At 35.6% G+C, this 18041-nt stretch overlaps 1 protein-coding gene across 1 annotated transcript; it reads left to right on the plus strand.

The window, feature by feature from the left end:
* Positions 1–83: 83 nt before the first annotated feature.
* Positions 84–15813, plus strand: LOC136814169 (endoribonuclease Dicer-like). The gene is made up of 14 exons (XM_067070682.1): positions 84–219; positions 6269–6555; positions 6739–7314; positions 7525–7728; positions 7935–8159; positions 8398–8807; positions 8990–9165; positions 9844–9979; positions 10210–10410; positions 10632–10916; positions 11975–13894; positions 14094–14256; positions 14853–14925; positions 15560–15813. Exons 1-14 carry the CDS (start codon positions 149–151, stop codon positions 15711–15713), a joined length of 4881 nt encoding a protein of 1626 aa, XP_066926783.1. The 5' UTR covers positions 84–148; the 3' UTR covers positions 15714–15813.
* Positions 15814–18041: the final 2228 nt, after the last annotated feature.

Consider the following 18041-nt stretch of genomic DNA (forward strand, 5'->3'; position numbering starts at 1 on the left):
ATATATAGTGTAGATAGACCTTTATTATTAGGCCCTGCATTGAACTTTTCAATAATGGTTCTTTCATTTCCATTTCTAAGAAATCGTCCAGGAGGGTGAGGTCATCAATAAAATTTTTCTTTTATATCATTCATCATGAAAAAGTTTGATGTTTCGAATATGCAGAAACAAGTTTATCTACCAATCCACAAATCAACTAGTGGCAAAGATTATGAAGAGGTATGAGCAAATTCTTTTTTACAAGCAAACTTACAGCATGTCAGTTTTAGGAACATTTGCCAGTCTGGAAATTGAGCGTCGGATATCTCTGGCATAATATAATAGATTTGAGGTTTGATGAGAGCAGCTGCCTTCAAATTTTCCCAGCTATGTTGGCGCAGCTCCGGCATAACGTTTCCCTCCTTTCCTTTGACAAGTTGACACAACAAATTGACAAGGCGGCAATAAAAAATGTGTTGCGTTCGGGTCGTTCGTTCGACCGACTGTTTATTTAGTTAGTTTTATTTAGGGGAGCCGTCCATATTCATTTGACAACGCTGTAAGAAATCAAAGGTATACCTTTTTGTGAAAATCGCAGATATTTGTAACCACCAACCACACTATACTTTATAAGCTGTCAAAAATATATTTGTGTATGAAGTACATGAAAATTTGCTGCTCGCATAATCCCATTGGTTTGCGCTATGATATCATTACATCATATTTTCATTGTTTGCGCGATCGAGCAAACCATATCGCACAAGTGGGCAAAGAAGTTGGTACGCCTACAGCACGGCACGGACCTAGCGCCAAGTGGAGCTTTTAATTTCTTTTTAAATAAAGATCATTAGTTAAAAGAACACATACACGCACGGGTACAACCAAGTACAGACTTTGCGACGGAATGGGAAAACTTTGATGAAAAATGGCTACAACTTTTGGTATACATCAGTATATCGCTTGACGTTATCTGTGGGGGGTGGGGGCAGTACAGTCAAGTATCAATATTTGAGGTTGGCCGATGAAATTTACATATGAGTTTACCGTCGTGAACTTACCCAAAAATAGATGCGGCATGATTTCATTATTCATTATTCATTATTTTCCCAACAGCACCTTATCCACCATTTCTGCCAATCGTGCTCTCTCAAAATAAAAATTTTTGCTTCGCTTCAACCCTTCGCATCTTTTGCGAACGAAAAATAAAGATTGATTGCTACAGTGGCGCTAGATTTTGCAAAAAACTAAAATGGCGGTCAGGGCGGTTTGGCAGATATATGGGCGGGACGCCCACTGCAGTTGTAGGATTGAGGGCGGCAGCATTTTCTGTAATAAATCTTCTTTGTTTACCCGTGTAAACATGCGTAGAGACGATTTTAACAAAGATAGAGGTTGTAGTTGTAAAGAAATATGGAAATAATGAAAAATTTATGAATTTTGAAAATAATGGAATTTTCATGCAGGTGCTTTTTAGAGATGCGGGCGGCCGACGGTAAACTCATATATAAATTTCATCGGCCTATTACAAAAATCGCTACTTTTTGCCGTAAACGCTTTCGTTTTTAACATAAGGTCTTAGCAACGGGTACCCCGAGCTTAGTTACGGGGCATTGAGAAAAAATTCTGACATAGAATTTCTCGGTGTTTTGTAGGCTTAATCATCGTCATGCAAAGTAAATAAAACCCCCTGGAATTCTTTAGGTTTTGATAAGCAAAATACTTACATACTATTGTTTACTTTTCACGTATTCGTCCAATCAGAATTCACGCTCAGAAACTTTCAACCAATCGAAATTCAACCGTGACGCGGGAAATGATCCAATCAGAATCCCGAAGCTAAAGACTTACAGCCAATCAGAATTTGTTAGTGAGCGGTATTCATCCAATTGGAATCGCTTAACACGAAAGCGAAAGTGAAAGTAAAGGCGGAAATATATTCTTTTTTCGACTTGATTTGCATATATTAGAACAGAAGGAAACGCCAATTTGTCAAAGATTTGTTTAAAACCACCTTATTTTTTGTTGAGTATCGCCTAAATTTATAGAAAAAATATGCTTTTCAACATTTATCTTAACATCTATTTTATTGTTAAGTATCCCCGGGGCGCTCAACGTGAAAAGAAAAATAAGTGGGCGGAACCGCCCTCGTTGTTTATTCCCGGGATTGAAAAAACCTGGAGAAAACCTTTTCCGTACATATAATGCAGCTAAGGAATTTTAAAACACGGCATTTAAAGTGAAACAAGATGGCGGAGAAGTAGTGATTGGAGGTTTTTGTAATTAGACAGCATGACAAAGGTTTGTTATATTTTAGCATAACAAAGACAAACTCAGGAGGTAAGGTAAATTGCGTTTTGACTGATTTTGATTGACTTCACTGGGGGGGGGGTTCAGAGGATAACGTCAATTTGAAGTTTTGCGTTTTCAAATGAATATGGACGGGTCCCCTTACAAGAAAAGGCCAGGCCCAATTGATAGTTTGGTTCGCGTCCTCCGACCAACCATAAATTTTTGAGAAAAAATTTTTCAAAATAATTTTACCTCCTTTTCACATGATAACTACTACCGTAAGTTGGTTTAATGTCGACATCCCTCTTCTAATCTCGACATCCTTCTTTAAAAATAGGAATAAAAGGAAGGTCAGAATCGCAGATTGAAACTAATTTTCTTTGCTGAGCAACCAGTTGAGGAGTCCATCAGTGATTACGACCTTTCTATTATTCCTATCTTTAAAGAAGGATGTCGAAATTAGAAGAGGGATGTCGATATTAGACCAACTTACGGTATCTGTGTGGTTCTTTTTTTATAACTGACTGCTTTGATTCTTCTATAATAAACAACATCCACTTCGTGCACAGAAAATGTCCCAGTGCAGTGTAACCCGTACTTAAAAACAAATATAAAGCACCTAAAAAGCAGAGAGTCACAGCTGTATTCCTTTAAGCACACATCGCGAACCACCAAATTGTTTCAACCGTTATTCCAACAAAGCCATATTTTGGTTTGTTCAGAAATTTCGCCCGCTCAAATCTAAACAACAAAATGGTCAATCTCACTAAAGCAAAACATTGCGGCCACGGCATTTCCTGGATAAAAATTCTGGTCACATGACCATCCGTGATTTTAGACCAATGAAAACACTTCATTTCCCGGATTAAAGTTGTGTCTACACTAACACGCGGGAACCAGCTAGAAAACGAAAGAAAAAACCGGGGGTCAAATTAAATGTTTCTCCCTTCTTGCGGCAAACATAAAAGACTTTAAGAGGCCATTTATTTAAGAAAGGGGTGTTATATCATAAATAAATTATGTAAGTAAGTGATATTTTAAGTAACAAGTTCATTAACAATTTTATTTTGAAGTTTGTTTTTAAAAACAAAACCCCCTGCTATATGATAAGTTCATTTTCTTAACTTATGGACCCATTTGGAAGTATTTATAATACAGATCATTTGGCAGTGTAGTTGCAGCCTATACAAGAATTGGAATCTAAAGTCTGAAGTCGTAACTCCTTGCCAGTGACCCCGCAGAGAAATTTTTAGTTGGCAGACACTGACTTTAGGTTGGTTTGGAAATCGTTTTATTTTGAAATGTAATCTTCACTTTAGATGAATACTTTTATTTTTTTGGATTTCTGAAAGGTTCAAGGGTTGTTTACTTTTTATTTCAAATTATTTCATTGATTTATTGAGCTGCAATAGCTGATTGAAAAACAAAGATTTTTGATAGTTATCAGCGTGGGCTTGGCCGCCATTTTGAATTTAAATTTTTTTTCGTCGGGTTTTTTTGGGCGCTGTTCGCATGTTCAGATCTTTCCCATAATGGCGGGTACGGGCGAACGGAACATGTCTTTGAATCATTATTCTTTGTTTACTTAACCCACATTGAGTCCCGTTCAAGTTTTTCATGTACCCTTATTGAAATTTTCATGTCAAAATTCAGCAACGCGGTAGGGCCAATATGCTAGGGGCCGAAAATAAGGGCCGCTTTAAGGTTAACACATGCGCTCGCACATTTAGTTTGGCAAATTAAAGATGGCGGCAAGATTCTGTTGATTGCCAACTTGATTCATCGGGATTTACTAGATCTTAAAAATCCAACAAAATTTACTACGGACCGACCGACCGACCGACTGGATTTGAAGATGTTTTAGGACCCAAATGGAACATATTTTTGATTGCCGCCCAAGTAATCCCTGAAAGAATTTTTCTTGAAATCTGCAACAAAAACGAAAGTGGTTTCTTCTACCCAGACGGCGTCAATCAGAGGAATCGAACACCAAATCAATTGAACACAATCACATAATTGCAATTCAATTGTCAAACGCAATCAAATTGCAATCAAATATTACCCAGAATTTGCCGTTTGATTGCTTCAATTACGTTTGATTGCTTCAATTACGTTTAAGATTGTATTCAATTATGTTCGATTACTTTCAATTGATTTAATTGTAATAGATTTTATTTGCTTTCGTACACGGTACTTAAGCTCTCGGCTGCCCACGCTAAAAAGCTCTAACGGAGTGATCCAATTTGATTTAATCGTTATCAAACAAAATCGAAGATTAATCGAATGTAATTGATAATCAATCGAACCAATCGAACCTTACTCAGGAATCTGCTGTTCGATTGAGATTCAATTACGTTTGACAGTCGAATCGCAATTATTTGATCGCGTTCGATTGGTTCGATTGCGGTTTTTGTTTGATTGACACAATCTGGTTCTACTGATTGTTTCCTGGTGCTCCTTTGCAGCTGTTTATCAAATTTCCACCAATGAGATTACCGCATTTCACACAACCCCTCATTTTCTTATTGGCATCCGTAGCCTTGCACAACGGGCAGCTGTAAAATCTCACCCTTCATATATTTGTTTCAATCTGAGGCTTAGGTTTTTTCTCATCTTCAATTTTCTGAAGAAAGCGGGAATTTGATTTTTTATTCTTTTAATCAAAATGGGGGATTTGGAAAATTTTCTATGTTTGTTGGTTTTTTGCACAAAACAAACAATAGTATGAACAAACATGGTAGAATTAACTGCGTAATAGTAATAGACTGAGAAGCGAGCATACTGAAATAGGCATGTTAAAATAACGATTTTATAAACTCAATGTTTTTCTTTTTTATGAAGAACATATCCAGACAGTGTTAATCGAACAACTTCAAACAAAAAACGCAATCGAACGCAATCAAACGACCGATTCTTGGGTAATATTCGATTGTGTTCGATTGCGTTCAAGTAACGTTTGGTTTGATTGATTGTGAATTAACTTTGATTATGTTTGATTACGATTATGTTTGATAAGTTTGATTGCGATTAATTTAAATTGGATCACTCCTTTAGAGCTTTTTAAGCGTGATCAGCCGAGCGCGTAAGTAAGGTACGAGAGTGAATAAAATCGAATACAATTGAATTAATCGAATGTAATCAAACATAACGTTACAATCAAACGACAAATCCTGGGTAATATTCGATTGCGACTCAATTGCGTTCGACAATCGAATCGCAATTATTCGACAATCGAATCGCAATTATTCGACAATCGAATCACAATTATTCGATTGCATTCAATTGATTCAGCGTTGGATTCATTCGATTGGGGAAAGCATTAACTCTGGCATACTCAAGATAGCCCCACATTTCCGGTCATTTGTAAGACAAGGCAATTTGACGATGAGAAATACACAGTGAATGTTGGAGTGTAGGAAAAGTTGAAAAAGAAAAAAATTGTAAACAAAATTGCAAAAAGGTGGAAATCGCCATTCAAGACAGCCATTTTTTTAAGATCACTTAAGTTTAAGATCATAATCCCCTATTTCAGCATGCACACTTTCCAAGTCCTGAATTTTAGCTTTAGGGCAAAGTCTTGAGAAGCCTTATGTGCCAATTTTATTATTTTATGAAGCATCGAGATGATTTTTTTTTCCTCTATGTTTTCGTTTTTGTAGAAATAAAAACTAATTTGAAAAAGTGTTTGTGTTTAATATAACTTTTGCAAAGTCTGGATATATTTCATTTGTCCATAATTTGAAAAGTGGCTAGTCAGGGCTGCTTCATAAACTTCTTACCTTAGCTCTGTTGCTCAGTTACACAATTTTGTTTGCGCTTTTGTTATTGATAAATAAGATTTTTTTGTTGTGCACGTTGCCATCACAATTTGTGTTTGGAAATAATATCAGGTGTTTCAAAAAAGTATGAATGATAAGTATGAATTAAAAAACTAAATCTCTTAGTCTAGACTCTCAACCAATGGAAAAAAGAATTGAGAATTATTTGTCAAATATTTTAGGAGCTCAATTGGGTCACCCACATCACCCATCCGTTTACCAAGGAATGGTTTACAAACTGTAGGGACAGTTGAGAATGTTCCAGACTTTCACCAACAAGCCATCCAACAAGCACGTCCATATCAAGTAGAAATATTAGAGGAAGCTATCAAAGACAACACCATAGTATGTCTTGGTACTGGGACTGGTAAAACGTTCATCAGCGTGATGTTGATCAGAGACAAACAAGACCAAATCAAGGGGAAATTTGAGGATGGTGGAAAACGAACTTTCTTTCTTGTCAACACAGGTTTGTAGAAATATTGTTTTTGTGTATGTATTCATTAGCAATGTCTAACTCTTTGCATGATTTTCTAACCCTTGTTCTATAAGAATCGAAAAACAGCATAAGGTATCGTTGAGGGTTAACAAAATTCTGTGTTTTTTTATCGTGTCAGTTTCTAAAAACCAACATATTCGTTCTCAATTTCAGTACCACTTGCCGAACAACAAGCAAAAGCTGTTTCTCAAAACACAAGTTTGAAAGTGAAACATTACACAGGTGATATGGGAGTTGATTTTTGGGATCAAGATACTTGGGTGAAAGAATTTAATGAAAATGATGTTCTAGTGATGACTGCCCAAATTTTGGTCAATATATTAACCCATGGTTTTTTCACACGAGAAAACATTAATCTTCTAATAATGGATGAATGCCACAACGCAACAAAGAAACACCCGTATGTTAGGGTAATGGAATTTTTACCAGTCACTGGTGGTCCCCATATAATGGGTTTGACTGCCTCAATAATCAATGAGAAATATAAAAAATCACCAGATAAAGATTCTATCAGAGATTTTCTTGATGACCGTATGAAAATTTTGGAAACCACTATGCGTTCTAAGTGCATTACATGCTCTGACCGTGAAGCTACATCAAAGTATGCTACAAAACCTGTTGAATCTGTATTGATGTTTTCAAGCAAATATGAGATCAACGACTTTGACCAAATTAATTTGTTCATTTTCAAATTGAAAAGAGAGTTCCAAGAAGCTTCTGAAATGTTTGGTAAGAAGAATTTATCTCATCCAAGGGTGAAAATTAGGGTTAAACCTTCGGGTTTTTTAGTTTGCAAAGATTCTGCTTTTTCATAATATGATATTTCATCTTTCTAAGTTTCTTCTGCTCTTTTGTAACTGTTTCATAAATCATCTTTTTAGTAAAAATGACCACAGTACAAATTTAAAAAATGTGAACTTTTTTTATGATTCATTTCAGATCTTCAAAAGAAACAGGCTAAAGTTGACAAGTCATTGTTTCGGAATGTAAGCTACTTTGATGTTATCAACAGAACAAGTCGTTTAGGATTTAAAGATGCATGTGCCATTGCTTCAGATGCTGTAAAGCTTGGTCTGCAGATTCTGGAAACACTTGGACCAATATCAACTTTTGATGCCATTGAAATACTTTCAGGACAACTAGGTAGAATTGTTTGACCACAATTTTATTCTCATTCTAATTTAAAAAATTATTTTTGTTATTCAACTATTTTTTGTTGAGTATAGTGCTTCTTGATATCAATTGATACCACCATGATTTAACAAGGTTTTTCAAAAAGTTTCGTTCAACTTTCGTTTCAATTGTTAATTTATATGGCATTTTTAAACTTTCTCTCATTTTCTTTTAAGAAAAACACAAAAAAAGATTCAGCACAGAGAATGGAAAGGTGCTCAGAGATTGCAGTAACGTTTTCAACAAGTTTGAAACTGGTTACAGGGAAGCAGTAATCAAAGAAGGCTTTGGTGAACCAGACCGTGTGATTCCTCTACAACCTTTTATCACCAACAAGGCACATGTTTTTCTGACAGATGTATTACTGCAGGAAAAATTGAACTTTCAAAGGCAAAATAAAGGTAAAACATCGGACTATTTCAAGCACTTGATCTTTCAAATTATTCTAAATACTACATTAAACAACAGTAAACTACGTATTGAGGGATGCTCAAGAGCGAAGACTTTAGGCATTTTTTAAATCACCTTTCCTGGTACACTCTAACCCACGCTTTATTTTAAGTGGTATTAGGTGTATTTGAAATGAATAATCAACCTACGATCCATACATACTGATATTTACAACTTTTTTCATCTTAGAACTTCATGCCATCATGTTTGTTCAACGTAGATGTACAGCCATCATTCTATCCCAACTCATTCAAAGAATGGTCAAATCTGATTCGAATACATATCAAGGAATTTCTAGTGAATATGTTTTAGGTCATGGTTTTGATGAAAACATCCGTTTGGCAGATAGTTTCATGAAGTCTACAGAGCAAAGCAAAATCTTGACCCGATTCAAAGCTGCCGAATTTAACATTCTGGTGGCCACTAGTGTAGTTGAGGAAGGTCTTGATGTTCGCAAATGTAACCTGGTGGTGCGTTTTGATGGAATCTTCAATTATCGAGAGTATGCACAGTCTAAAGGGCGAGCACGGGCTAAAGATTCCAAATTTATTGTAATGGCGAGTGAGGAAGATTATGAGGATACTTCCAGACAACTTGAGGTAAATTTCCAAGTTATAAGGAAATTATTTCTACTTAATTCTTAAAATCGAGTCATTTGCAGCAAAGCATTGCATTTATATGTTTTCCCCATGTTTTTAAGTTTCATAGATAACTTCCACTAAAGTCGCAAAGTTTCTGCTGAAGGAATGGCATTCCAAAAACTATTTTTCTTATCAACAAGGTAATGCAAAAAATCGAATCAGTATTATTTGACAAATGCCAAGACCGGGAACTACCAACAGAGGATGAGATTAGAGAGCAGATGTTCGATGAAATTGATGAAATGGTCAACACTATCTTCTCGGAAGATGGAAATGCAAGAATCAAACCTCATTACGCTGTCAGCTTGTTATACAGGTCAGGTGGAACATATAATGAAAGTCTACTTAGGTTGTTAGGTTTCTAGGTTGCGAAATGGCAATTTTACCACATTTTAACTTTTTGCCATTTTGGTTAATTTTCATTCGAAAAACTTTAAGCCCTTTAAGAATTTTTTTTAATAATCTCATGGTTGATTGAAATTCGATTGACGTTTTTGCTTACGTTAATTTGTAATTTCCCGCGAACTTGTAATTTCCCTCGAACTTGTAATTTCCCTCCTTGCTTTTGTAATTCCCCTCCTAGATTTTGTAATTTCCTGCAAAAGTGAAATTTCCATCGTTTGGAAATTTATCATCTTTTGCGGATTTCTTACTGACTTCGAAGGCTTAAGTAAATGGAAAACTATCCGATTAAAACTCGATTCGCGTTTCTATGACTTTTTGAGACCTCTTTTTAAAGTTTCAGATTGATTTCCAGTATTAAATTGACGTCTTTCAGAATTGTCAAAATTTCAATCCAAAAACGAGATTAACCAGGAATCCTATGCTTGTTTTCGTGAATTCAAATGTTTTAATTTTCCGTTTCACTCGGAAAATTTCATAACCATGAGATACTTACCTATTACACCTTTTTTGATGGACCAAAAATTATTCTTTAAACCAGTATTTTCAAAAGTGATTTTTGTTGAATAAAAAAATTGTTTTCTGTTCATAGGTATTGTTCTTTCTTACAACAAGATATTTATTCTTCCACAAATCCTGTATTTCGTTTCCATAAGTGTGAAGATGGATCAAGACAAGCCGAATGCCTTCTTCCATTGAATTTTCCATTGCCAGAGAAAGTTATCAAGGTATCATCTTGCCTCTTATATTAATTTTCATTCCATGTGCTTATTTTTTTGCTCAAATTAAACTGGGTCTTCTTGAAAATGAACAAGGATTATTCATCTTTCTTCTCACTCCAAAATACTCCTTGAGCTTAACGTGTTTATGTTTGTTTTACCAGATTTAAGCGCAGAAAACATCCAACATAAAATGATCTGTGATTTATTAACCATTCATTCGAAATTCCTTTCTTTAGAGTGCTTGGATGCCAGACAAAGACACCGCTAAGAAAGATGCAGCAAGCAAGATATGTGCTCAACTCAAAGACATGGGAGAGTTGACAAAAGAGCATTTGTTACCAGTCGATCACCGAGAAAAATATACAGATCTTGACCAAGATGCCAATGGGAAAACAGCCGAAGGAACCAGAAAAAACCGGTCATGCTATACGCGAAATGTAAGAGTATAAAACTTAAAAGGAGAACAAAACGTCGTGCATATTATTACCGCTTAAGTTTCGATCCCAAGGGATTTTATTTTGCCTAAAACTAACAGGTGAGTATGATGGCTTTATGTGAAATCTGTCATAGTTAAAAATCTCACCGGGTTTCAGGCGGGTTTCCATAAACAAAAACTCCTTGCTGTAATTTGAGTGTCTTTTTTTATTTATGATTTTAGATTCCAAAGCTCTTGCAATATGATGGTAACCTGCTAGAGGGCGACTTTCATCTTTTTGTAATTGAGATGACACTCACTTTTCCCTATGACAAGCCCTCTGCTACTGCCACCTGGCCTCTTTGGTATGCTGCCCAGAGAGAAGGCTTTGGGCTGATTCTCCCCGCCAAGGATTTTCCAAAGGTTTGCTATATTAAACTTCTCAGAAGGGCTATACTGCATAATATTCTAATTCTAATCAGTTACAATAATTCTTTTTGTGGCATCATTTTGGTCCGAAAAGGTAAATAATCCAAGTCACTCACGCTAACTCCAAAAGTGAGCTTCATCACCATACATTTTCTGTGCTTAAGGGCTCTGGACATACCCAATTTTTCGATTTTACACCAACTTAAATGGCAATTTCTGCATTTTATTAAATGAAGAAGAAAACGAAAAGTTTTTCGAAGAAGAGTATTTCACCTTTCAAAGCCCTAATCTCGGTAGAAATCAAACATTTTGGAATTTTTTTTGGTTCAGGTGATGTATCTATTTAGTATCTAAAAATATAATTTCGGAAAATTTTTGTGGAAGTAGAAAAAGTCTTTCCTTTAAAATTTCCAAAAAATCTCATTATTTGGCAATTTTTTCCACTAATTTTCCATACGAAAACAGCTATAACTTGGGATGTAGCCAAAGAGAGAATTTTTCCGAAAAAATCTAAATAAAGAAATTATTTGTCATTAACTTAAAAAAGTTTGAAACAATAAAATGATTTCCCCAAGGAGATTAGGCTTTGTTTGTGAAAAGTATATGAATAGCGTCGTAATGACGTTTTATTAAGGTCCATGCCACACTTATTCCTTAATTACTTATGATGTAATTACTTAAATTCATTTTTTCAAAAGCAGTTTGTTCTTAAACATGTCAAAAAAGCGAAAAAATAAGGTTTTATCTTCAAATTATGAAATTGATTTTTCACTATGACCAGAGCCCTTAAAGGAAAATGATCCTTTAAAAAAAAAATTAGGAACAGTCCATCACCACAGGACTTAAATATGTTAATTATATTCTGTTATTCTTTTTTTTTGCGAACCGTGGTGCAATGGTAGAACATCCGGCTACGGTTTGCAAGGTCGTGGGTTCAACCCCCAGCTGGGTCATACCAAAGATTCTCAAAATGGTACTTGATGCCTCTCTGCTTGATTCTCAGCAATTAAGAGAAGGATGGAAAGTGGAAGTGGAAAATCCAGGGAGAAAGAGTGGCGCCCTCCCCTACCTACGGGTAGATAGCTATCGAAAGATGAGCCTTCGGGTCGCCTCCGACTGCGGTCGCAGACTTACTTACTTTTATTCGTTTTTAATAGTTTCGACCAGTGAAGTTGTACACACGATCTGGCGAAGTAACTGTCACGTTGAGAAAACTTGAATCACCACCATTCCAACTCTCCACAAAACAACAAGAATCTATTGAAAGATTCAGTCAATATATGTCTACAGACTTCTACAAGCAATACATTCCCGAAGATTTGACGCTTTACAGAGATGATACAGATTTTGAAATCTCCAAAGCTTTCGTTGTGATCCTAACACCAGAAGCAACGTCTCAAATCCAACGTGATGTCTTTAGATTCAAGTTGCAACCAATCGACTTCATGCAGATGGATACAGTCTCAAAGTCAGTGAATCTCAATCAAATTCCAGATCCTAACCAACAACAGGTTATTAGGAAGACTTATCTAGACGATGAGAAAATGAATAGACGTCCTTACTATGTCGTTGAGCCGTCAACCAAAATAGCTGGTGACTTTATGGAAGGGAACAAAACTTTTGCACATTATTACCAGAAAAGATACAACCGTCCTGTCGATGCCAATTCATTACTAATGCAAGTTGTCCCAGTCTCCAGATCTGTCAATTACCATGAAGTAGAAACCATGAGAGACAGCAAGAAAGAAAGTGGTCGACACAAAGAAGAGTTGGTTCCAGAGCTATGTCAAGTAGTTAGCTCCTTGTCTTCTCAACTTCATATGCAAGCTATCCTGCTTCCTTACTTTCTGTACCGATTCGAATGTGGATTGAATGCTGATGATTTCCGGAACAAGATTCTATCCTATATGGATTTACCAGACGCAGGTGAAATGGAGATGAACCAGGGATCAAGTGCTTCAGAGATACAGAAGATGAGATTATTATTGCATCCAAGATTTCCAAAATTTCCAGCACCGTCTGAAATCTTCGAAGCATTGACAACAAGGCAAGCTTTGTTTGATGTCAACTTAGAACGTCTGGAGATGCTCGGTGATGCATTCTTGAAACAAGCTGTGTCGATTTTCTTGTTTTTCAAGCACCCAACTTATGATGAAGGTCGGTTGACTTTGATCAGGAAACAACAGATCAGTAACAAGAATCTCCGCAACATTGCCGTCCAATTGAATGCAGCTTCTTATGTGAACAATTCACATTTTGGTGATACGAATCGTGGAAGTGACAACAAAAACCCACTGACCGTCTGGCTACCACCTGCATTCAAGAGATCCATACCTGACGAACCAATGGAGGAAGACACACCTGAAAAAGAACTACCGTTCTCAAGTCCTTATTCATACCAAGTTGTGCAAGACAAGTCTTTGGCTGACTGTATGGAAGCTTTGATCGGTGCATTCTTTCAAAGCGCTGGTGTCAAAGATTGCCTTGTTTTCATGAACGATGTTCTCAAAATCCCTACCATGTTCAAAGGAATCCATCCTGATGAACATAATTCAAATCGAATTCAATATGGTACCAGGAGCTGTTACAGTGATTTCCCAAAGGCTGCTTCGGCTGTTCGTGATCCAAGACTCAGAGGAGATAGTGAAGAGGTCGGGAATCTTCGTCAAATCAAGGACGTTGAAGACTTGTATCAGAAAGGTCGTCTCAGAGACGTGGAGCAGACCATAGGCTACACCTTCAAAGACAAATCACATTTGATCCAAGCAACTACGCATCTATCGTACATCGGAAATGCAGTGACTGGCTGTTACCAAGAATATGAATTCCTTGGTGATGCGATCTTAGATTTCCTGGTAACTCTTCACGTCTTTGCAAGCAGTGAATCACTTTCACCTGGTAAACTCACCAGCATCAAGTCATCTCTGGTCAATAACAATGTCTTCTCTTTTCATATCATTCGTCTTGGATTACACAAGTATTTATCGCACCATTCACCAGCTCTGGTTAATGTTCTGAATGAATTTACCGGTCATGTCACTGACGCAGATGACCAATTGTATCCTCAACTATATAAGGTAATGATCTTCTAAATAACAACTTCATGAAAATATGTCACATCTTTTGTTGTTGATTGTAACAAATTTGATAATTTCTATATTAATGTGCTTATATAATTCCTCAGGCTGAAAAGTTATTGTAACGAGGTAAATATTACAAATCTTTGTCAATAGGAAATAATGTTACTTTAGCCGTGTTATTTTTTTCTATTTCCAGAGTCCTTTCATAGTTGCACCTCCTGGTTCACACTGTGGTTTGATTTCTCCAAAAGTGTTTGGTGATTTACTGGAATCTTTAGCTGGAGCAGTCTTCCTAGACAGTGGAATGGATCTGATGGTGGTTTGGAAAGTCTTCTATCCGATTATGCGTGAAACCATAGGTATGTTTTAATCTATATTTATTACAAGATTCAACGTGGGTCACATTTACGCAAACAGTTTTTCTTTTGTCCGGAATTTAACCCTTTCTATTGATTTGACTGATTGTGGAAACCCCGAAAGTAAACAAATGGAATGGTGTTATCTACTTAGTTGGTCCTACAATCAAGGTCATAATATTTGAGAAAAAAGGGAAATTCCCACGAAATTTCAAAACCACAAACGATTTGCAAGCGCTATAACTTAGGTTAGAAGAGTAGAGTTTTAACTCTGAGTTTTAACGCTAGACTTAAGACTAGGATCTGAGTATCGAAAAGTTCAGAAATGGTCCAATAAGGCTCAGAATATAGCCTGGAAGTCTAGAAACCCTTCCCAAATTGAAATATCCGATTAGATTTAACAGATAACGACTTTCTCGCATGAACTTCAAATTTCGAAAAACGAGGAAATAACCAAAATTCCCAATATATATTTCAACCCTGATTGTAAGAGGATATGAATTTTAACGCAACTTTTTTAACGTAATTATTATTTCGTTAGATCTTCTGGTTTTGAGAATCATACAGTAGATTTGATGTTTTTGTTTTCACTTATACAGAGGCGTATATCGAGGACACACCGCTCAACCCAAAACGTGAAATGCATGAAAAATTTCCAAACCTCAAATTCGAGTAAGTGTCAGATATTAAGATTCTGTTTCTAAAGGAGATTCTGTTTTTCTTTTCTATTTGCGTCTTCTTTGAAACGTCGTGCTGCCATTTCACATCATATATAGGTGTTCCATGAACCTGAAGATAATTTTTTAAGGAAGCTACACGTTTTTTTTTAATTAGAACCCAGTTTGTAAGAACATTTAGGCTGAAATTTGGCAAAAATTTAAGAACATTATAAGAACATGTTTAGCCTGAGAATCGAATAGTTTTGACGAAATTCGCTTAAAAATCTTTAGATTTCTTAAGGAATTTTGTGCAATTATTACTGTAATTATTCCTCTCATCTAAAAATAATAGCAAATTTTATACTCGATTTTTAATCCAATATCGACATTCAAAGGTTTTATTAGATTTTAAGCAAATCGATTTCAAGAACGTCAATAAGAACAATCCAGGCTGAAAATTGATGAGAAAATAGGCACATCCAGCCTCAGCTAAAATTAAGACGTTCTAATAAAAAAAAAACGTGTAGATAATTTTGTGGTTTGCAAAAGTAAAGTTTAACGAAATCTTTACACCTGTTTACACTAAAGTCATTACAAATTCAATGTAATTTCAACGCATCCTAGATTTGAGCTATTCAACATTTTAGGGATCCTGAAGAGAGCCAATCAGAGGACAAAGAAATGACGCAATGTAAAGTTGTTTATGATGGTGGTGAACAGATTGGATCTGGCAAAAATAAGAAGACTGCTCAAACCATGGCTTGCTATTTAGCTTTACAAAAACTCAAAGCAGAAGAATGATGGTCAGGCTGGCATTGCAAAGTAAACATGTCTGTTGAGGCTATATATTGGACCATCAGTATGGTTTACTTTGCTAAATTATAATGCTAACAGTCGGTAACAATGTCAATTAAGATAAAAATAGTTTTTAGAGATATATTTTTAGAATCTTAAATAATGATTACTTTTAAACCTTTTCTTTCTTGAATTTATGTCTGATAGCGAATTAATTTTATTGGTTTTTAATTCTATTACATATTTAATTTGTAGGTTATTTTAAGCTGTACAATAAACAGAAATCAGTTTCTTTCTATTTTTTGATGTGGTCACTCCGATCTATTAACCTAATTATTTTCATAATTTTTAAGAGCATGTAATGATAGGCAGCTGGTACTTGTCGCTCTTGTTTGTGATTTACCTTTTAATGTTTAAATTGCGAAAGCAAAAACTAATTTCGTGTTTCTTAAATTAGATTTAATGCTGATTACATAATATGTTTTCCCAGACTACCACCAATCTATTGTCCACAAAAGTGGAGTGTTTTTGGCGTGTTTCCATGCCAACATACACGCTTTTTTTTTATAAGAATGGTGTAAATACATTTCATCATAGATATTCTTAACTTTTTTGGGAAAATCATCCTAAAATATTCTTACAGCATTCTTAGGTTAGGATCCTAATTCAAACTAGATTTTATTTTTTTATTTTTAAATTTTTGTAAATTAGTATATATAATAATAATCTTAAAGCTCTGTTTTGTTTCATGATATCATTTCTACGTCGTGTTGATTATAAACGTAGAGCTAATATAATAACGTAGGAAATGTACCGGTTAAATTTTTCCTTAAAATTGAACGAGAGATTTTTATGATATTATTGGATTACATTTCTAGGGATCCATTACACCGAAGCGAATTTTTTTTCCGTCAACGGACGATGATCTACGCTAGCGGCCGGAGACCTACAAATTTAGTGTGCGCTCTTCGGCCGCTAGCGAAGGTCTTCGTCTGTTGAAGGAAAAAATTCTTGATTCTATAACGCACAAAAAGATTTTTGATATAACCCTATCATGTACAAAATAACCACGCCAATTGCCCTATCATGCAGGAAAAAACCACGCCAATTGCTCTATCATTCAAACCGTTGGGAAACCTCATTATTGGTCAGCCCAGGTGACCCTTCAAATCTGTTCCGCGATTTTTTTCCCGCTGGTCGTCGTCGTTAAGACTCCTCAGTTTAATTCCGATTTTCCCGATTTGACTTAGAAAATCCGAAACAAGAATGTGTATGCGCCGAGCTGCGCTATAACTAGTCATAGCTTTCACTAAATGCCCCCACAGAAAGGTCATCTCATGCACTTACAAAGCTTTTAATGCTTTAAAAATTAAAGCATAAAAAATAATCAGGAATAATTGATTGATTTAATTATCGGTTGAAAAAAAAATCATATTCCATTAACAAAATACTTGAAGAATTCATGCAGCTTGACAATTTAATGAAATTCAAGGAAAATATTGAAAAGCTTCTCAAAAACATATTTCGAAAATCATAGTATCATTATCTTACTGACATTCACATCTCCTTGTTTGTTTGTTTTTTCTTACAACAATATATGTCATGATCATTCACTAAATAGACCTTTTCCGATAATGCTGCAGACATCTTAGATTGTAGGCAAAATATAGGCTGCATAATTCAACAAGGTAACCAATCAGAAATAGTTGTTTATTTTTCATTGGCTGGTATATATTTCAACAATTCTCTTATTGCTACTTTGCCTAGTAAACAATAGCCCCTTAAAGGAGAAATTTTGGCCATCTTTAATTTGGGGGAATTAATTTGGCGGATGGCGGAAAAAAAAATTTTCCGCCATCCGCCAAATTAAATTCCCTCTGAAAAAACTTTTTTGGCCCATCCGCCAAATTAATTCCTGCCAAAAATTTCTTCCTTTAAGGTCTAAAATTTATCAAAAATTTCTGCGCCATCTGAAATAGACCAATCCTAGTTAAGGCCCAGGCCCACTTGCGTACGCTTTGATTGCAGTCAAAGAAAAATAAAGGAATGTCATTGTGGTCCATTTAGACGTACAGTCGAAAGTTGAAATGTGCTAATTTTTTTTCAAGTGCATAGTACTTTTTCATGATGCAATCTTTTCTCCAAGCTGAAAGGATTGAAGATATGATTGCAGCGCAGACAATGAAGAGATGGGCTTTCAGGAAACTAGAATTTTTGAGTTTTTAGCTATATACTCTCACTTTATGGTGTTCCTGTATGACTGTCTGTGTGCCTAGTCTAACCACCGTTAAATGCCTTAACTTGGAAAGGTAGAATTGGAGCTATTTCACCAAA

Source organism: Clytia hemisphaerica, unplaced genomic scaffold (genome assembly GCF_902728285.1).
Source record: "Clytia hemisphaerica strain Z4C2 unplaced genomic scaffold, Clytia hemisphaerica genome assembly, whole genome shotgun sequence".
NCBI lineage: Eukaryota > Metazoa > Cnidaria > Hydrozoa > Leptothecata > Clytiidae > Clytia > Clytia hemisphaerica.

What these genes read in the sequence shown, in the direction of transcription:
- LOC136814169 (XM_067070682.1), top strand. Translation starts at nt 149, where the DNA reads ATGTTTCGAATATGCAGAAACAAGTTTATCTACCAATCCACAAATCAA. An exon ending in GCTGTCAGCTTGTTATACAG is followed by an intron (nt 9,166 to 9,843) that starts GTCAGGTGGAAC and finishes TTCTGTTCATAG; the next exon opens with GTATTGTTCTTTCTTACAAC. An exon ending in TGTATCCTCAACTATATAAG is followed by an intron (nt 13,895 to 14,093) that starts GTAATGATCTTC and finishes TTCTATTTCCAG; the next exon opens with AGTCCTTTCATAGTTGCACC.